Source organism: Phyllopteryx taeniolatus, chromosome 12, assembly GCF_024500385.1.
Source record: "Phyllopteryx taeniolatus isolate TA_2022b chromosome 12, UOR_Ptae_1.2, whole genome shotgun sequence".
Taxonomy (NCBI): domain Eukaryota; kingdom Metazoa; phylum Chordata; class Actinopteri; order Syngnathiformes; family Syngnathidae; genus Phyllopteryx; species Phyllopteryx taeniolatus.
Window position 1 is genome coordinate 12413242 of NC_084513.1, and position 19968 is coordinate 12433209.

Here is a 19968-nt window from a genome sequence, read left to right on the forward strand (position 1 = left end):
CATTGGCCCCATTTGAGACCCACCGCACAACACGACACGGTTTACTGTCACCTGAATTGACGGCTGGTGGGCGTCCATGTTGCGCGGAGTAGGAATACTCGTGATGGATTCTGGGGATTCTAGAATTTCATGACAGACTGTAACAGCTGTTGCGTGCCATGCGATGTGGGGCCGTGATGATGAAACTGGGTTGACGTGCTTGATGAGTACACAGGCATCTGTAGGGGAAATGCTTTTTGTTTTTTTTAAAGGGGTGGCTCTAACAAAATCAGAGAAGGGCCATGTTTTGGGAGTGGGCGGAGGTTCTAAAATAAAATCAGCTGTCACTCTCCATTCGTCCGACAGAGGTGGACGCGCTACTGGAGCTGGTCTCCAGCGCTGACTGGGATTTGCTTTTGATTTGGAAGGACCCTGCTGGCTGGGGGTGCAGTGGCCATTTGAGTGGGATTCTACCTGTTGAGCTCTTTTCGTAGATAAATAACTCACCTTCTATTTTTACCTGGTAGGTCATGAATGAATGGGACTTCACTGCGTGATGCCATGTTTGTTTGGAATTATGACTGTTTGAACCGCAGGGAAATAGAAAGCGACTAAACACAAAATTAACTCAGCAATTTGAAATGCTGCCTTGAGGAGAGAAGTGATTTATTCTGCTTCCAAATAGACGGAGCTCTGTATTACTGCAGGTGTTATGTCGCTCTACTTGGGAAATACTTGACAAGCCACGAAATGGACAGCACAGGGGAGTGATTTCCAGTAAATCCCATGTTTAGCGATGTGACTGCAGCATTTTCAGACAGGGACACTGTGACCTCACTACTTTCAGAAAAGCAACAAGGCCCTTCATGGTTGCGTTTAAAATAGGCTACACTTATTTTTGTAAAGGCGCCTAGATAACTTCACTTTCTTGTTATTTGAGCTTGCCGTTCAACATAACGTGTCATTAGATAGCCTAGGACTTTTCTGGATGCAAATTTTACTATCTGCAATAACATTTAATAGTTTCTATATATACAGTATATCCCCTCAAGGGAGCTAGTTAGTAATTTGCAGTAATTTAGTTTCATTCAATTATTAAGTTTAAATATCCGGTTTATACAGTACACTTTCCTCAGAGCAAATCACTTAATTAAGTTGCTAATCAATAATGACCTGAAAGTTTAATTAATTCAATAAAAACAGGCTATAAATGGTGCAGTGCTTCAATGTACCAGTTGCTTTGATTGTTTGTCTATTGACTTCATTGAAGTTTGAGAACTGGATGTTTTGTACCAAAAACAATTCATATTTGAAACCTGCATAAATGAAAATGTTACAGGTGGAGTAGATTGTCATTTAGTTGAAGTTAATCACAATACTCTGCAAATTATTATAGCAGTCAGTAAACATGATTGACAAAATACAGTAGTGCCTTGATATACAAGTGATCCGACTTAAAGGTTTTTCGAGATGCAAGCTGTCATTCGGCCAATTTCTTTGCTTTGACTTCCGAGCACAAACTTCCGATAAGAGCACTGTATGATGGCATTGAACTCAATTCAACGCACACAATAGGCAGCAGTTTGGCAATTTATTGAATTACATTTAATTTAATTAAAAAAGGCTTAAAGCTGTTTAATGCCACTCACAGTTGAAGTTTACTGTCAAACTAAACATAAAACAAAGAGAATTACACGTATATTTAAAACAACTATATAGCTTTGCCTTAGGAAAGGCGGCTTAGCTTAATGCTAACAAATGGTCCAAAACACCATTGACATGCTAACAGTTAGTATTGATTGTTGCGGTTTTAGAAGCAACGGATATTTGAACAAACGTTGGAGCAACACATAGAGATATAATAAAACAATACTCATAGGCATAGCTTTTTATCCTGTATGAAAAATAACTAATATTACAGCACCTGAGTCACTTACAGTAGTAATAGAAGAAGAAGTACTATTCTTCTTCATTTGTGTCTGCATCACTGTATTGTACTCTCTCTTGGTGGCAATGGCGGGCACAGCAGAACGAGCAGCACAATGAATTGGACTGCAGCACTGAATCCTGATGCACAAGCTGTTTAATTCTTTACATTCAATTGAATTATGTTATTATTCTGTGATTTTATAAAGTAAAATATAATATAATACTATTTTTCCTAACTAAAAAACACAAACACAAAAATTGAGGGGTGGCAGGAACGGATTAATGGCATTTCCATTCATTTCAGTGAATGGATGATCAGGATGATTTGATTTAAGTGTTTTGGGTAACAAGCGTGGTCACAGAATTTTTTTTAAATTTGTATTTCAAGCCACCACTGTATAAGCAATAAACTATGGTTAGTTATGAGTTAATATGTTCCACTCATTGCTTTTTGGGCAATTATTTTCTTCTGAGAATGTTCTTTTCCCAATGTGATGTGAATATTTCCAGCCGACTCACATATGACGACCCCTGTAAACGAAACAGTTTCTTGGCTTTGTGTGTCTTTAGCTGCTGGCAGCACACGTTTAAGCCGAGCAGGACCTCCTGAAACATTTTAACAGGAAGAACCAAGTGCTGACCCACTGTAGGGCCATCATGTACCAGGCTACTGTCACCCAGCGAATGGACAACACCATCCCAAGCAGGGTACTTTGTGCATGAACATTTCATATTCAGCGTCGAGCCACAGCCATAATATGCTGTCATTAAAGTGATGTTTTTGTCACTGTTGTATGCAGCCTTGAAGGCTGCGAGGTAGCTGTGCAACAATACTCTTGGTATTGTCACCTTTTACTGCCGATGTTGTCATGTTGTATTCATGAAGGTGGTGACAGTTGTGCAGCCGGGAGTGACTCGGTAGGGGGGGGTTAGCAGCCTTTCATAGACAGTACAAATTGAGAAGAGTGTATAAATAGGAAGGAAACAAGACTCCCTGAGCAGCTCTAAGGAGAGTGCTGAAAAGAGAAAAATGTTATTATTTTGAAATGTTTCGGTAAATAAAAACAACTTTTTTTTTTCTCCACTGAATGCGCTCCGTAGGTAAAAAAAAGAAAATAAACAGTTGAATTTTTCTACGTAAAATCAAAATGTAGTACAAAAGCCAAAGCACTCATTTCTCAGAAAATTAGTAGCTACTTCTCTGCTCTTCTCCACTTTGTAAAGTAATATCAAAGCAGAAACGAACTGATGATAGCCATGCTAATTAGCGAGTTATCTGCCCACATAGTTTCTATAGTATTTATTTCAGTAATTGTAGACACACCAACGCTCATAGCTTGTTGCAAGCATTCATTTCAAGGCAGCATTATAGAGGAGTAATACATTAATGTTACCATGAATTTGTCGACGAGTGATGGGTGTCGCGCTCGTAAATGCGACACGCGGGAAAGTCGTGACTTGTTAAAACTCTGGTATACCTTGAAACCAGTAACCGGCCCATGCCTGGATACAATATACAAACCCCAATTCCAATGAAGTTGGGATGTTGTGTAAAACAAATAAAAACAGAACACAATGATTTGTAAATCATTTTCAACCTATGTTCAATTGAATACACTACAAATATATTTAATGTTCAAACTGATGAAGTTTATTTTATTTCATTTTATTTTTTATTTTTTTAAAGCTTCACTCATTTGAATTTGATGCCGGCAACATATTAACAACACTCTTAACTTAACTTAACTTAAGACGCTAACTACACTACTAAGCTTCAACAGCTTGGTACTGTAGGTGGAATTCTTACTTCACTTGCACAACAGTCTGGAGTCTCCATTGTCGTATTTTGCACTTAATAATGCACCACACATCCGTGGTCCCTTCTCAAGGTTTATTTTTTCCCTAAATGGGGTTTTGAGTTTTTTCTTGCCCAGTCGGGGAGTTTAGACCAGGAGAGTTAACGGTCAGTTCATGGTCAACTGTAGGCCTGTGAAGCCCTTTGAGACTCTTTTGTGAGTTTGGCTATACAAATATACTTTCTAGTATCTAGGTTCTAGTTAGGACATGCCCTGCTGCAATATGATGGGATGCTGCATCCAGGCAGGACTGCCTAAAACTGAACATGATTTCCAAATCATTATATTCTGTTTTTATTTAAGTTTAACACAACGTCCCAACTTCATTGGAATTGGGGATGTATTTAATTATGTCATTACTGTGTGTTTTTATAAAGTACGTTATGGAGTGTTTGTTTCCTCATTAAAATACAAATTACAACAAATGTAGATTTTTTTTAGGGGGGAGTCTGGAAAAGATTAATACCATTTCCATTCATTTCAATGGGAAAATGTGATTTGAGATGTGGTTTTAGTTAAGATCGTGGTCCAGGAACAAATTAAAGTCGTATCTCAAGGCACCACTGTATTGCTTTATTTGAAAACAGTCACTAGTGCAAAGAAGTTGGAGACTTCTGCTTTGCAGCATGATTAACAGGCTGAAGATTAGCCTCGTGTGAGGTTGTGTCAAAGAGAAGCCTGCTCATGATAGTCCCTGCTTCATTAGGTCATGGATGAGTCTGAGATCTGTTCTGTGCCTGAGGGACTTGCCAGTGTGAGGAAACAATTTAAGACCCAGGAAACTACCTCGACTACCACATCACAAGTAACCCAGTTCCATTTCCAGCACAGCAGTGTGCAGGTACACAAAATTAGAGGCCAGTTTGCCAAATTATGGGCGCCAATGCATGAAAGAGAATGAGATGTCTATCATCAAGTGAGCAGGAAACATTACTGGAGACAGGAAACCTGATTGCTTGCTTTCATTTAGCTCACTAACATGCATGGTTGCACCCTGCGAAAATATGCCATTTATTCAGAAAATGAACACAGAGGTTTGTGATACATCTTACCTCATATGCACCAACACACGCTTTTCTATTATTTTGTGGCACAGTATGAATGAACAGCACTGCTGTTCTTTGTTATCTCACCTCTATCAGCATAAGTCGTACTGCATTGCATTGACGGTCAGGTCCCTGCTTGGTCTCAGCATGGCATACCAGATAACACTTCAGTATGTGGAGCTGACTCGCATCAAATGAACACTAGGGGAGCGTGCTCAGGTGAATGAGGCATATTTTTGTATATTGTTTGAAATACATATCATATCCAGGCATGCAGTCTGTATCGGCACAGTTCCAGAGTGTTGAATTACTTTACAGCGAACCGCTAGATATTCGCTGACCTGGATTAATCAAGTCATATCTTTAGGGATTAAAAAAAACATTTTTTTTATTCACTGCAAAAACAGTTTGCTGTTTTTTGTGCTCAGGCCAAAGTATTGTTTTGCCAAGGAACTATGTTGCAGTGAGTTGAGGAGCTTCACTTAAACAAAAGTTGTGATTTGCCACCATCTTGTGGTATCTATCGCCAGGGTTCAAGACTGCCCCTAAATGGTCGCATTTTGCCCTTAAAATTTGAGGCAGTGCGAGTGAATTTTTCATCTAATGGCTCATGTGCAACCAGTTAATTTGCTGAGTAACCGTTTCCGCATACCGTAATTTCTTGTGTAGAATGTATAATTCCCCCCTACCAAAAAAAATTGTTAAATGTCAATAGTAGTCAATAAATGTCAATAAATGTAGGGCTGTGAATTTCAAAATAAGAGCAAGTAAATACAAAGAAAGTATTACATATTCAAATAAACTGCTTAACGTCAGAATAATTATTTGAAAAAAACAACAAACTACAGTTAATACTTCATGTTTTGATCATATGGGTAGAAGCAAAATAATGCATTGTAGAAACGCATTATACATAGGTAGAGAGGTTTTCCAGAATTTTAAGGTCAACTTTGGGGGTGCGTATTATACATGGGTGCACATTATACACGAGAAATTACGGTACTCGCTGCATATCTGATCATTGCCATTGTTTTTACAGTTACAGGAAATGTCACACTCAGAGGTCTCTGTATCAAGCGGCGGGCAACAGATGGTGACAGGCACTCAGCAGCTACTATCCAACCAAGAAAAAATGGTATTCAATATTTGATTAATTTGTTGACAAAATAACTTGTTCTATGCCTGATTTAATCTGTGTTATTCGTGCATTCACTGGCCACAGAATACATCTCCATAATCTAATGAGCCCTGTACAAAAGCTTTTAAAATGTTCTGCCTTTAAAAAGAATAAATAAAAAAGAATTACAGCGAACCCCCTTTTATCGCGTTACACAATATATTTCCAATGATAAGAATATTATCACAATACTCTGACCAATATTGGTAAAGTATATTGGAAGACTAGAGATCATGAAGTATGGAGCTCAAAAAAGAAAAAAAAAAAAATCAAAACAGTATTCCTGTGCAATAAGCATAAGAAAGATACACTAAGATACATTTTCTTTTACTTTTTTTCCATGAATACGTAGTCCATTTTCTGAGCCGCTTATCCTCACAAGGGTTGCGGGAGTGCTGGAGCCTGTCCCAGCTATTAGTTTACATTGCATTTAGCATAATATATAGTGTAATTGCGGCGGCACGGTGAGTAACTGGTTGGCACATCCGCCTCACAGTTCTGAGGACCGGGGTTCAAATCCCGGCCCCGCCTGTGTGGAGTTTGCATGTTCTCCGGGTACTCCGGTTTCCTCCCACATCCCAAAAACATGCATGGTAGGTTAATTGAGGACTCTAAATTGCCCGTAAGTGTGAATGTGAATGTGAGTGCGAATGGTTGTTTGCTTATATGTGTCCTGCAATTGGCTGACGCCCAAGTTCAGGGTGTACCCCGCCTCTTGCCCGAAGATAGCTGGGATAGGCTCCAGCCCGCCTGCGACCCTATTGGGAATAAACGGAACGGAAGATGGATGAATGAATGATTGACTAGTTTAATTGCTAATTAATTTACACGGTTTTGACGTGCATGCATATCAGTGACATTATTAATACTGTACCGTAAAAGTTAACAATAGGGTATACCTCACAACTGCACAACTTGTTAATGTTGTGCCCAGGAAGTGTATTATGTTCTGTTGGATTTGGCAAATTAAGATTACTGAGGACTAATTATTTGTGTTTCCTTTTGTTAAATATTTATAGGTGTCAGACAGTGACAATAACTTGCATTACAGTGATAAAGACCATGAAAATGAAGGTAAGGCATTGAGTCGCATTGTGTGGACACAGCATTGCTCCCAACCTAATGGAAGGTGTCTTTATTCTCATTTCTATGCTGATGAACAGAAGAGGAATTTCCTAGATACACAACAAAAGAACTAAGGGCTCACTTCGAAAGAACTATAGAAGAAGCAGCCCCACACAAACCAATTAAGGTAATCACTTCCATTTTATATTTTTTAATACCACAAAAAACTAATTTTTCTGTACCGTGGAGCATAATAATATTGGTTCAACTGACAGCTATTCTGTTTTGGTAAGGTTGTATCATGTGACTGATGCTTTATCTGCAGGTGTAATTAACGATATGGAATAATTATGTGAGATGTTTCAAGTTACTCACAAATGCCACTTTTCAAGTTACTTACCCATAAATGTCACTTTTGCTCTTTAAAAAAGATTGGACGTGACATCAATCGGTCAAAGTGGTCCCAATGTGTGACCCAAAACAACACAGTGACTAATGAGGTGCACCAAGAGTCAGTAGTCGAAGCAGAAGAGGACACATTGGATGCCATGATAGATTACGAGGACTTTCCACCACCACCACCTCCACCAGCAGCCATAGAAGACTCTGATTACCTTCCGCCTCCACCGCCGGATTTACTCCAAATGTCATCAGGCATTGAAAATATTCCCGTTAGTCATTACTCATCTGAAGATCCTCAAGGTTTAGTGAACTCGGGCAAAAACCTTCTCAGGAAAGAGGCTTCCATCAAGCAGAGGAGCATGTCTGAGCTGAAACGTCTGTACAAGCACATTCATCCCGGAGTTCGGAAAAATATTGAAGAGGAGTTCTACAATGAATACAATGAATCTGTATACAACCAGCGTGATAGTCAAGCTTACTTATATGAGAATGAAGCTGATGTCACCGAAGAGGAATACGAATGGGAAGAGATTCTGCCTGGAGATGTGCAGTCAAGGCGCTGGATGTTTGAAAATAAGCCACTAGATGCCATCAAGGATGAATCCCTGGATGGAGATGAAGACAATAACAAGCTTACAGAGAAAGAGATGATTCTTGGAAAGGATGTGAGACGTACGGCGTGGATGTTCGAGACAAAGCCGATGGATGAGTTAGGTCCACGTGAGATCGACTCGATGGAGTATAGGAACAAGTTCAACAAGTTTGACAAGGGAGATGTCCGAGCTGCAGCGTGGCTGTTTGAAACCCAAACAATGGACAGTCTGAATAAAATGCACAAGGAAGAGGAGCTCACCAAAGAGGTCGTGTTTACAAGAGAGGATGGAATTGCCACCATTTACATGATTGACAATAAGTATATGGAAGGCCTCGGACACACTGAGACAATCAATGAGCGCCATCTGTTGAGCTTAAGGACGGTCGTGGAAGAACTCAATGATGATGAGAAAACTATAACAAGCACCTTTGACACTCAGTTTAAATGCATCATCATGGGACAGTCCAGTCAGATGCTGGAGATTAAATCTGTGCGCAAAATTGAAACTGAGCTGGAGAACTCGATTGCTTCACGTTGGCTTTTTGATACACAACCGCTTGATGTGAACAAACCTCTTTCATCTTTTAAGCTGGTGTGTAGTCTTTCTATGGAAGACTGTAACAAAGGAGACTGGGGCCGATGGTTGTTTGAGATAAAGACATTGAATTCCCTGACTGAGTTGGAAAGCTCAAAAACTGAAGAGGTAGTTGGGGCAGATGTGCGCAAACACTGCTTGATGTTTGAAACCCAACCAATGGATTCTCTCAAGGATGATTCAAATTCCATGACTCACTCTGTTGAAGAAATCATTGGGGGTAATGTTAGATTAGCGAGAAACTTATTTGAAAGCAGCCCTCAAACAGAGAGGAACAACTGCCCTGAAGTTGGAAAATTTAAAAAGGCACTGGCGAATGAAGAAATAAAAGGTGATGTGAGACATCAAAAGTGGCGCTTTGAGAGTCAACCTCTGGAGCACATACAAGAGGAGAAGAAAGAGATAACTCGAACTGTAAACATCGAGGAGGACCTTACGCAGGAGGAGGGCACAAGTTGCAGAGCAGATGTTCATAGGAATTGCTGGGTGTTTGAGACCCAGCCAATGGACATGTTAAAAGATTATTCAAACTGCCTTCCATTGACAAAAGAGGAAATCATTGCAGGCAATGTAAAATCTACCAGACATTACTTTGAAACAATCCCAACTGAGGAGCCTAAGGAGCTTGCAGAAGTGGGCAAACTGAAAAAAATGGTGGTACCAACTGATGGGCCTAAGGAACTTGCAGAGGTGGGAAAACTGAAGAAAAGAGTGGAACTTGATGAGGAGAGGGGAGCTGTTCAACATCAGAAATGGCTATTTGAAAGCCAACCTTTGGAGCAGATTCGAGATGAAAAGAAGGAAGTCATTAGAACAATTGACTTGGAAGAAATCGACAAAGTGGACGTGTCAAACTATAAGCAAATCTTTGAGAGCACAGATTTAAACAGAAGAGACGAGTCTCAAAAGATCCATATTGAGGGTGTCACAAGTGGTTCAGTGCAATCTAACAAAAACCTATTTGAGTCAGGGCTATTGTATGCCATGCAGGACCGCTCAGGTCACTTCCATGAGGTGAAAACAGTGCGTCACGAAGAGGTGGTGAGCGGAAATGTAACAACATACAAATGGATGTTTGAAACACAACCAATTGACCAATTTGATGAAAGCATTGACAAATACCAAATAATTAAGGGTGTATCCAAACAGGAAATAGAATCTGGTGTTGTTAAGACTGCCAAGTGGCTGTTTGAGACACAGCCTCTTGATGCCATCAAGTACTTCAGCAACATCGAAGATGAGGAAATAGAAAGTAAAAAGCAAGAAATTATGAAAGGAGATGTAAAAAACTGCAAGTGGCTATTTGAGACACAACCAATGGATGTCTTGTATGAAAAAGTGGACATAAACATTGAAAATCAGTCTGAAGAAATGCCAAAGGGAGATGTTAAAATGTGCACATGGCTTTTTGAGACGCAAGCCCTTGATACAATCCATGATGAGACAGAAACTGTATTCAAAACATGCACTGTGAATCAAGAGGACATTCAAGGGAAAGATGTCAGCACGGCGTGTTTTCTCTTTGAGACAGAAAAACTAGAGAATCTTTCTGGGGAGGATGCACGCTCCTTTAAACGAGTCACAGAGATTGACATTGCATCTGGAGATGTGTTGAGAAAGAAGCACATATTTGAACACAGCACCTCCGATATCATGACATCAACATCAGAGGAAATGATGCAACAGCTCAAGAGAGCCCAGACAGCGGAAATACAGAAAGGAAACGTAGTGACCTGCAAATGGCTCTTTGAAAATCAATCTATAGATACCATACATGACGGTAAAGAGGAAGTGCTGACAAGCCGTACGGTAACTGATGTACACGGAGGGGATGTAGACAGAGGTCGCTTCATCTTTGAGACCTTCTCCTTGGATAAAATTAAGGAGGCAGTGTCTGAAACTGAGTTGTCCACAATGCAAACGATTGCTCGCCATGATGAAGAGAAGGGCGATGTGACAAATTACACAATGCTCTTTGAAACTCAGCCTCTTTATGCTATTCAGGACAAGGAGGGCCATTACCATGAAGTTACCACAGTCACCAGCGAGGAGGTGACAAGTGGAGATGTAATCGGAACCCGGTGGTTGTTTGAAACCAAACCCCTTGACGCCATCAAGGACTCCGATGAGGTTTACATAATTAAATCTGTCACACAGCAGGATGACCAAAAAGGAGACGTCATCTCTGCAAAGTGGAAATTTGAGACACAGCCACTTGATAGGATTTCTGAAGAAAAAAAGACATTTATAAAGACTGTAGATGACATTCAAGGGGGAAATGTTAAAATGAATAAAGATCGCTTTGAATCTGATACTCCGTTGGATTTTGTCAGAACAGTCAATGTAAGTGAAATACAAAAGGGTGATGTCAGGTCAGCCAAATGGAGATTTGAGACCCAGTCAATTGATAAAATAAGGAGCCTGAGTTCAGAAAACCTGATTGAGACGGTTAAAAAGGAGGAGGTGGAAAAAGGAGATGTGAAGCATTCAGTTTGGCTGTTTGAGAAAAACTCTTTGGACCACATTAAAGAGGTTGACGAGGATGAGGAGACACATGTCACTCAAGAAGAAATTGTCAAAACAGATGTAAAGTCAACAACGTGGCTCTTTGAAACAACTCCTTTTGATGACTTTAATGTGACGAAAACAGAGAAGACAGAAATCTTGGGCAAGAGCGTCAAGGAAACACTTGAAGAGCTTTATAGTCGGAAAGTGGTGACATCGAAAGGAATACTCATCGAATCTGATGAAATCGGGGATGTTAGGATGGCAAAATACAATCTAATGAATCAGCAAGCTCCTGAGATTCAGCGGGAGGATGTAATCAGAGGGGATTTGCAGACAATTATGATGAACCTCCTGAACAGACAGGAACAACAGGGGCGGCAGCTGGTCATTGAGTCAGAAGAGAAGGGTAATATCAGTTCAACAGTACAGAAACTTTTCAACCAAGAGAGCAAAAAAAGTATTGAAAAGGAAGAAATTATACGAGGGGACATTCAGGAAGCCATAAATAACCTTTTCAATGATAGTGGCTCAGCCAAACATGGACTTCTCATTCAGGAGGATGAAAAGGGTGACGTACGGATGACAATATATTCCCTTCTGAACAAACAAGACTGTGTTAGTGTAGAAAAAGAGGGTGTGGTAAGAGGGGATGTAAAGAGTGCCCTGAAAAGACTCGCCAGCCAAGATCAGCATGATCTGACAAAGAGGATAACGGTAGATGAAACTGAGAAGGGAAATGTCAATTTTTATTCCACATGTATCGAATCTGGAGCCCTCAGTTATCTAAAACAGCTTAATTTAGAACCAGATGAAGCGTTACCTGAAGCGGTAGAGAAAGAAAAGATTCTTGGTGGTGACATTCATGGCATGAAAGTCATCCTTAGTCAAAACCAAACTCTGATAGAGCGCACAGTGGATGATATTATGCCGGGTGATGTTCACAACACAGTAAAAGTTTTCATGACGGAGCCCACCGTTTCATCAGAGAGTCTCCTAAAGGAGGAGATCGTTAAAGGGGATTTGAAAGCTGCATTGACTTCATTGTCGGAGTCGGTGAACCAGACAGTTGTTGTGGAGAAAGAGGAGGTGGTGAAAGGCAACATACCCAAAACAATGCGATGCCTAGAGAGGGCACAACATCGTCTGAAGGAAGTAGAGAAGCCAGATATCATCCCTGGTAACATCAAAGGAACTCTGAGATCCCTTGAGAAATCTGCAACTTCCCGAGTTAAAGCCACCATGGATGATCTAGTTTCTGGAGATGTTAAGGCCACATTAAGATATCTTGAGCTGGCAAAGCAAACAGTGCATGAGGTGGAAAAGGAAGAAATTGTGAGGGGTGATATTCACACAGCAATGCAATGTCTCCACGACGCTTCTGCTGAAAAGAGAACATGTCAACAGGAAATAGTTGTCCAGGGGGATGTCAAAGAACAGCTCTTTACGGAACCTCCTTCCTCTCCCAGAATGCAGAGGAGCTCGAGCACTGAGGAGGAAGAAGTGAAAGGTGATGTCAAGGTATCAATCAAGTCCTTATATGAAACACAAGAGCAAACTCTGATAGAGAAAGAAGAAGTGATAAAGGGCGATGTGAAAGGCATGATTAAATCACTTATGGAAACGGCACATCGTGACACTCCCAAAGGTAAACTTGGCTCCTACAGAAGAGTCAGAGTTAAGCAGAGGCCTCCTGTTAAAAATGTAAATGCTGAGACACAGAGGAACGCACAAAAAATCAAAACTGCAGTTTCACCTGAAAGTCAGTCTGGTGCTAATGAAACAAAAAACGTTCAATCAAAGTCTCGTACAGTCGAAAGGAGTACCATGCAATCAAAAACGATTGTAAAGCACAAAACCATAACACAAAGTCATGGCATCAAAACATTAAAAACAGAATTCTGCAATCTAAAGCCAAAGGGAATGATACAGTTAAATAAAACTAAAGTAGAAACAGATGTTTACACTATCAAAGGACAAGTGCCGGAACCAGATTTGCCTCTTCCTCCTCCACCTCCACCTGTGGTAGATATTGAACTTCCTCCGCCGCCTACACCACCCCCTCCGTGTGTGGATTCTGACGTTGATCACCTCCCTCCTCCACCGCCACCAGCTACCAATGAGCAGGACTTCCAACCAACACCATCACCACCACCTCAGCAGGAACTGGAAAGAATGCCAAAACAAGCAGTTCATGTTTCACCAGCGGAGGCTAAAAAGATGGTGGTAAAGAAAGTCAAAGCTCCAACTTTGTGTCCTGTCCCAAAGCTTAAGCCTGAAGTGGAAAAATACCACACAGCAGAGTTGAGTCAGTCCATAACTGCGACACGTATATCTAAAACAACTGAAGTCCCACCACCACTGGAATCGCCACAAGCACCGAGGAAAGTTTGCATCTCTCCTGTAAGATTCACCCCGCCTTCTTCCCCCCCGCCTCAAATGAGAGGGAAAACAAGGAAATTTAGCACCCCATTAATAAAAGCGGAGGAAAAGTACCGGAAGCACAAAGAGGATAGCACTCCTCCAACCACTCCAACTCCTCCCAATATAAATGACTCACTTTTTACTGCTCTTCAGAATATTGCCACTGAAGATGTAAAGCAGACACATAACATGCCCAAGATAAAACAGGCCACAACTGAAAATGCAGCTTTGATACTTAATTTAGACTCCTCATCATGTGATGCATCCAAGCAGTTTGTTATCTCCAATACCATTCAGAACAATGTCAGCACCATTCATGAAAGAATTCTCACAGGGCCTGCCACAATATCATCTGCCAAACAGGAAATGGTTTCTAATGAGTCTTCTAAGGTCAGCTCTGTTCAAAAGAGCTATTCCGGCATTGCTGTGAGACAAACTGCGCAAACAACGAAACAGAAAATAGTTTCACTTTCCTCCCATGTGTCAACTCAGGCTGTCATTGCTGTTGAGAAGAAAGATGTGAAAAATATGAAAGTAAGGGGAGCTGATATAACTGAAAGAAAGATGGACGATGAAACAGGTATAGATAATGCAACAGGCCTTGTTAAAATGGTGAAACCTGAAACCACAGAACAGAATTCAAAGAAATCTCAATTGCAGTGCAAGAGAAAAGAAAAAACTGAATTGCCCACTGATCAATCTACCACCAAAAACCAGGACACTGTCTGTGATGAACTGAATCAAAGAGAAAAAGCAGAAGTTATTGGGACTGTAAAAACAGGAAAAACAAACCAAAAGGTAAAAAAGAACAATAAGCAGGAAAAGCAGGTTGATGCAAAGGTGGAAGAAGAGAGAAAGACACAGGTGAAAGTGAGCAATGGCACTGAACTGAAAATAATGAATGAGTCAAGCGAGATAAAGACAGAATTAAAGCAGGAGATATTGCAAGTGTCTCCCTGCCCAATGGATGATGTTACGATCAATTTAACTGACAGCCAAACAGCAACTTCAACACCAACAAAGAAGAAAAAGAAATCGAAAAAGTCTAAAGGGGGTACACAATTAAGTCAAAGTAAAGACGCTGGCACAGAATCAAAGACGCCAATCACAGAAACATTAAATGAAACAATTGCTCTTTCCCAAATTCACACAAGTGTCACAGAAGGGGATGCTCAAGAAGCCTTGATGACAGAAAGGAAAGACGACAAGAACTCCCAGCAAAATCATCTGAAGGGATTGAAAAAGAAGAAAGCAGTGACAGTTGCTCAGAAGAGCGCACAGGCGTCACCAGAAGAAAGTCGTGCCATCCCAATTAAAGTGCCAGTTGAGTCAGAACAAAATGAAATGGTAGCGTCTAGATCAGTGGGAAAAGTGGAATCTCAAAAACAACAGGTTTCAGGCTTAATCTCGTATATCACAGGGATGCAAACTGTTTCCAAAACTAGGCTTAGTACATTTTCAGATTGCCTCACAAGCCCACAGGTGCCTCACAGATCAGGGGATTCTGTTGCAGAGACTAATCTGGCTCAAAAGGTTGATATGAAGGAGAAGCATGAATTGGAGTCTGTTGCTGAGACAACTGCATGTACTAAAATATCCAAGATCAACATTGGTTCTACAAAAGTACAGAAGCAAACAAAGAAAGAGACCTTAAATGAAAGCAAGAAAGAAGAACAAACCGACCTTCGAGCTCCCTCGCCATATCTGAGAACCCGGCCTCCCTCTCCTACATTTCTCGCCATTGAATCCATTCGAAGGACCAACTCGCCCCAGAGGGTCACTCCTTCACCTACACTGCTCCACAGGCCAGCCACACCTCCCACGCCGCCACCCCGCTGTCACACCCCGACGTCACGTCGCTGCGACACCCCGACGTCTCGACCTACAAGAATCACACCCTCTCCGACGTTTGACCTAGCCGAGAATTTGCCGCGACTTAAAGGCACTACGGCCAAGCTCTCACGTGGCATTACCCCACCGCCGTTAATTTCCACACAACTAATATCTGAGAAGAAATCTGAAATCGTGGAAACACCTGCATCATTCCATCGGCAAATCAAACTTGAGGCCACCCACACCTCAGAGACCTCCAGAAACAATGTATTAGAGACGATAGGAAAAAGTACCTCTGAAGCTCCAGAGGCTTTAAATGCAAATAAAACCCAAAGTAGCTCTGGCATCAAACCGCCACTTTGTAATGATGTCCCTGACGATATCTCAGAGTTATCAATGGCTTCAGTCAGAGAAAAGAGGGAGTTTTTTGAGGAGGCCCGAAAGGCTGAAATGAATAAAACCTATATCCGTAAGGAACCTATTGCTATCCCTGAACGACTGGGGCCAGACCTGGAGGATAGTGATGAAGAAAATGTGCGTAAAGAAAAGGAAGATCTACCCAAAGCAGACTTGTCTGGTCTTATAAATAAATTTGAAACAACAGATAAAACGGCTATCAGCAATGAGTTAGAACCACCTGCACAGTGGTTTCACAACGAAGGTGAAGATTGCATCAAAGAGAAGGAAGACCTTTCAGAAAGGGCGTTGCCAGCTTTTGACACCCAGGCTCTTAAGAATGTTTTTGAAATGAGTGAGGAAAGGTTCTCTTTAGATGAGCAGAAAGGGGGTCGGGAAGCGTCAGTCGACACATCAAAGCTGCAAAGTCCTCCAGAGATGCAGGAAAGCTTAAAGGAGAGCTCTGCCCTCCCCCCTCATGAAAATGTGGTAGAAATTGTACAGACAGATCCATCAGCTTGCTCTGAGAGCAAATCAATCACAGAGCATTGCTCAAACGTTGATGTGTTTGGGAGCAAGGTCACGACGACAAGTGTCAGTCAGCAGTCTGGCAGCGTGTCAAGACAGCCGGCTCCTTTTTCCTATGCTGACGCGGTGAAAAGGAAAGCGGTGGCGGCGAGAAGAACGCAAACGTGTGACGAAGACGCCACCGAGAACTTACTGAAGAACTTCCACCTAACCAGGAACAACAGTGAGATGGTTTTCAAGAGTCTCGGCGACACTGTGTCAGAAGTGATGACGTCACAAGCAGTGTCTCATCAGGCTCGTCAGACAACCATTGTCTCCGGTAAAAAAAACTAGGAAGCATGAGCCATGACAAAACTGAGGCATGGATGGAAAATGTGCTTGTGCTTAGTAAAAAACAACAACAAATAACCTCTGAATTATGTGGACTGCACAATTTATTTCATCCTCTGATTAAGATTAGATACTGACACCGCAAGATACTGTGCACACCATAGGCATATTTAGATCCTTTTTAGGGGTGCATAGGCATGTCATTTCAGCACCCTTAAAAATTCAAATGGCGATAGAAGGAATTACAGTATCATGTATTTGTTTTTCTAACTCAAAGCAGACATAATTTTTTTTCTTGGACTACAAAATATTTGTATAAATAGGCCGGTTGTGTGTCTAACACATGTACTGCTGATCTTCATGTGCCAAAATGCTTGAATGACAAACACGTTACCATGTATATTAGGAATCTAAATCGTGCCTGTCAAAAAAAGCAAAGTAGTGCACCGAAGGTGATCCACTTAGTCGCTGAGACTGTATGCACCTCAGCCAGGATGTACAGCGGCCTTTAAGGTACAAAAGGCAATCGGCAAAGCAGTCCATTGCAAAAGTTGACCTTGGTGAGCTTTCAGTAATAGGATCCTTGTTTCTAAAACATTAATATGGTCAGTAGTCAATAACAGTGTATAATCTCTTTTATTTCTTTACTTCAGGTTTTTTCAACAAAATGCTCGAGCTGAATTATGAGTTATAATTAGGTTATTGTAATTAAGTTTGTGATTATTCATTCTGACTTTCTGTGACTACAGTAGACCATCTGACTGATTAATTTTGAAAATGCAATGTGAACCTACCTGAATTAAAGGTTGGATATAGTTGACTTGAATAATAAGCTCCATCTTTCAGTAGTTTTGTATGTACATTACTTTCAAACTCATTGCCCAAAAGAATTGCTATATTACTCAAGATTTCATTATTATTAGGACTGAGTTCGGATCCTAGATTCACGCATGGTACAAACCAATCCAATAGAAAGTAATTATTTGTGCATATTTGAATGGTGAGTTTGAGTACAACAACAGTAATGGAAAATGTTTATTCATTGGTTTTTTTGTGAGACAGACTGGCCTAATATGCATTTCGTAAAAATGTGCAGATGAGCGACGCATGTTTTGCTATGCATGTGCTCAAACAGTTATCAAACACAAATTAGTTTTGGCCAACAAATTAAAGAGTTTTAATTTGTCATTTTTACCCCAACAGGCTCGAGTTCCGAAGTCGGAGCTCTGCACAGTGTGTCGAAGGAGGGTTTATCCGATGGATGGATGGATAGTGGACAGAAAAAAGTACCATAAATCCTGTTTCTTCTGTGAACAATGCAAAAGTAAACTAAGGTAAACGTGGCCGTCCTTAATTTACACATCACACACCTTTTATACTGCGCTGAACGGATGACAACCCATGTCTATTGCAGCCTGGGAAATTACGTCTCTCTCCACGGACACTTCTTCTGTCTGCACCACTACAAACAACTCCTCAAGTCCAAAGGGATGTACGATTATGAACTCGGGCAGAAAGCTCCCACAGGAACTGGTGGATTCATCCCACCAGACCAGAAACTCAAATGGAGATATTCAACAAACAGCATAAATTCAGTTGACAGGAACAAAACACACAGTGGTGAGATTGGAACGACAAAAGCGTTTGATGAGAGCAAACCGCAGGGCAGCAAGATATCAGTCGTTTGGCCTCCGCAGGCTGATTCCCCAAAGAAAGCCTTTAAAATAGAGGAAGACATTCAAATAGCGAAACCACAGTGGCCCCCGCAAGACAATTCCCCCAAGTTCATCCAACAGCAACATGGGCAGACTGTTCCAAGAAGTGTCCTTTAAAGTAATCATTCAAGTGCAACCCACCCCCAACCCCCGCAAAAAAAATTTGTAAAGTTCCGAAGGTCCAATTAAGGAAATATTCAAGGAGTTTTGAGTTAAATGATTGAAAGAATGAAAAGTATGTTGTTCTGAAGTAAGGATGCATAGCTGTGTGAGCAGCTAAGCATGTTGTTGAAATACGTAAAGGGAATGCTCGAGAATGGGGATGTGAAAAGAAACACTATTTATGTTTCATTCATTGTATATATTTAGATTTTTGATCATGTTAAACAATGAAATGTATCAAGAATTGGCAGGCATGGCCAAAATTGATTTGTTTTACTGCTGTGGGGATCATGGAATTGGATTTTTCTCCTAGTGAATATAAATACAGTAATGGATCCAATGCATTTCCTTATGTGAGTTAAAAAAACAAAAAACATCCTATGGATAAACAAAACATAAATTGTGCTTTGGCATTATATTTGACACAGTTCAGTCAGGTGGAACGGTGGACGACTGGTTAGAGCGTCTGCCTCACAGTTCTGAGGACCTGGGTTCAATCCCCGCCTGTGTGGAGTTTGCATGTTCTCCCCATGCCTACGTGGGTTTTCTCCGGGCACTCCGGTTTCCTCCCACATCCCAAAAACATGCATGGTAGGTTAATTGACGACTCTAAATTGCCCGTAGGTGTGAATGTGAGAGCAAATGGTTGTTTGTTTGTATGTGCCCTGCGATTGGCTGGCAACCAGTTCAGGGTATGCCCCGCCTCCTGCCCGATGATAGCTGGGATAGGCTCCAGCACTCCCACGACCCTAGTGAGGAGAAGCGACTCTGAAAATGGATGGATGGGATGGAAAGTTCAGTCAGTAGTCACAGATTTGTTTTTTATGTGAAAATAACTGTTTTGTAGTTAAATGCTCTTCTGACTCAAATTACACTGCAGTATCATTATTTAGATTAGTGATGTATTTGGGCACCTGGTGTGCAGACAACTAAATGGAATAAGGAATTATTTTATTTATTCAAGTGTACATTATGTCCAAGACAAACTGGTAATAGTAATACATTTGTAACCTATTTTGAACACAAACATATTTTTCAAAATAAAAATTTAACTTTTTAGGTTAACTGATCATATTTGAATTTGTAGTCAATTCCTGAATTTGTCAAAGCTTTCAGGCTGGTTAAGTTGCATTATTGTTGATCAAAAGGCAATAAAGTGTTGTTTTTCTGTTGGACCTTTCTTCTGTTTCCTTGTATTGCTTAAAATGGGATTCTGTCGCTTTTATCTTTTCAATGCCAGCCCATGCATCTCATCAGGCGTTCCACAGATCACATATACATCAACAGTCCTGTAACATCTCCTATAAAATGACACCCTGTTGAAAAGCATAACCTGCTGAAAAATAGCTTTAAGGACATTCCTGGGCATCCTGAAGATAGATTCAACCTTTTTACAGCCATACTTGCAGACACAGTAAAGGGTTGGTAGGA

General features: G+C 40.9%; 1 protein-coding gene across 2 annotated transcripts; it reads left to right on the forward strand.

Moving 5' to 3' along the window:
• Positions 1–317: 317 nt before the first annotated feature.
• On the forward strand, positions 318–18212 carry xirp2b (xin actin binding repeat containing 2b). Of its 2 annotated transcripts, XM_061792950.1 has the most exons (9): positions 318–502; positions 2479–2616; positions 4471–4605; positions 5850–5945; positions 7007–7061; positions 7151–7239; positions 7484–16649; positions 17864–17994; positions 18075–18212. In XM_061792950.1, the coding sequence occupies exons 2-8, from the start codon at positions 2566–2568 to the stop codon at positions 17953–17955; spliced, it is 9684 nt and encodes a 3227-aa protein (XP_061648934.1). In that variant the 5' UTR covers positions 318–502; positions 2479–2565; the 3' UTR covers positions 17956–17994; positions 18075–18212. The 2 variants fall into 2 exon arrangements, with proteins under 2 accessions (XP_061648934.1, XP_061648935.1); XM_061792951.1 differs by lacking the exon at positions 4471–4605.
• Positions 18213–19968: the final 1756 nt, after the last annotated feature.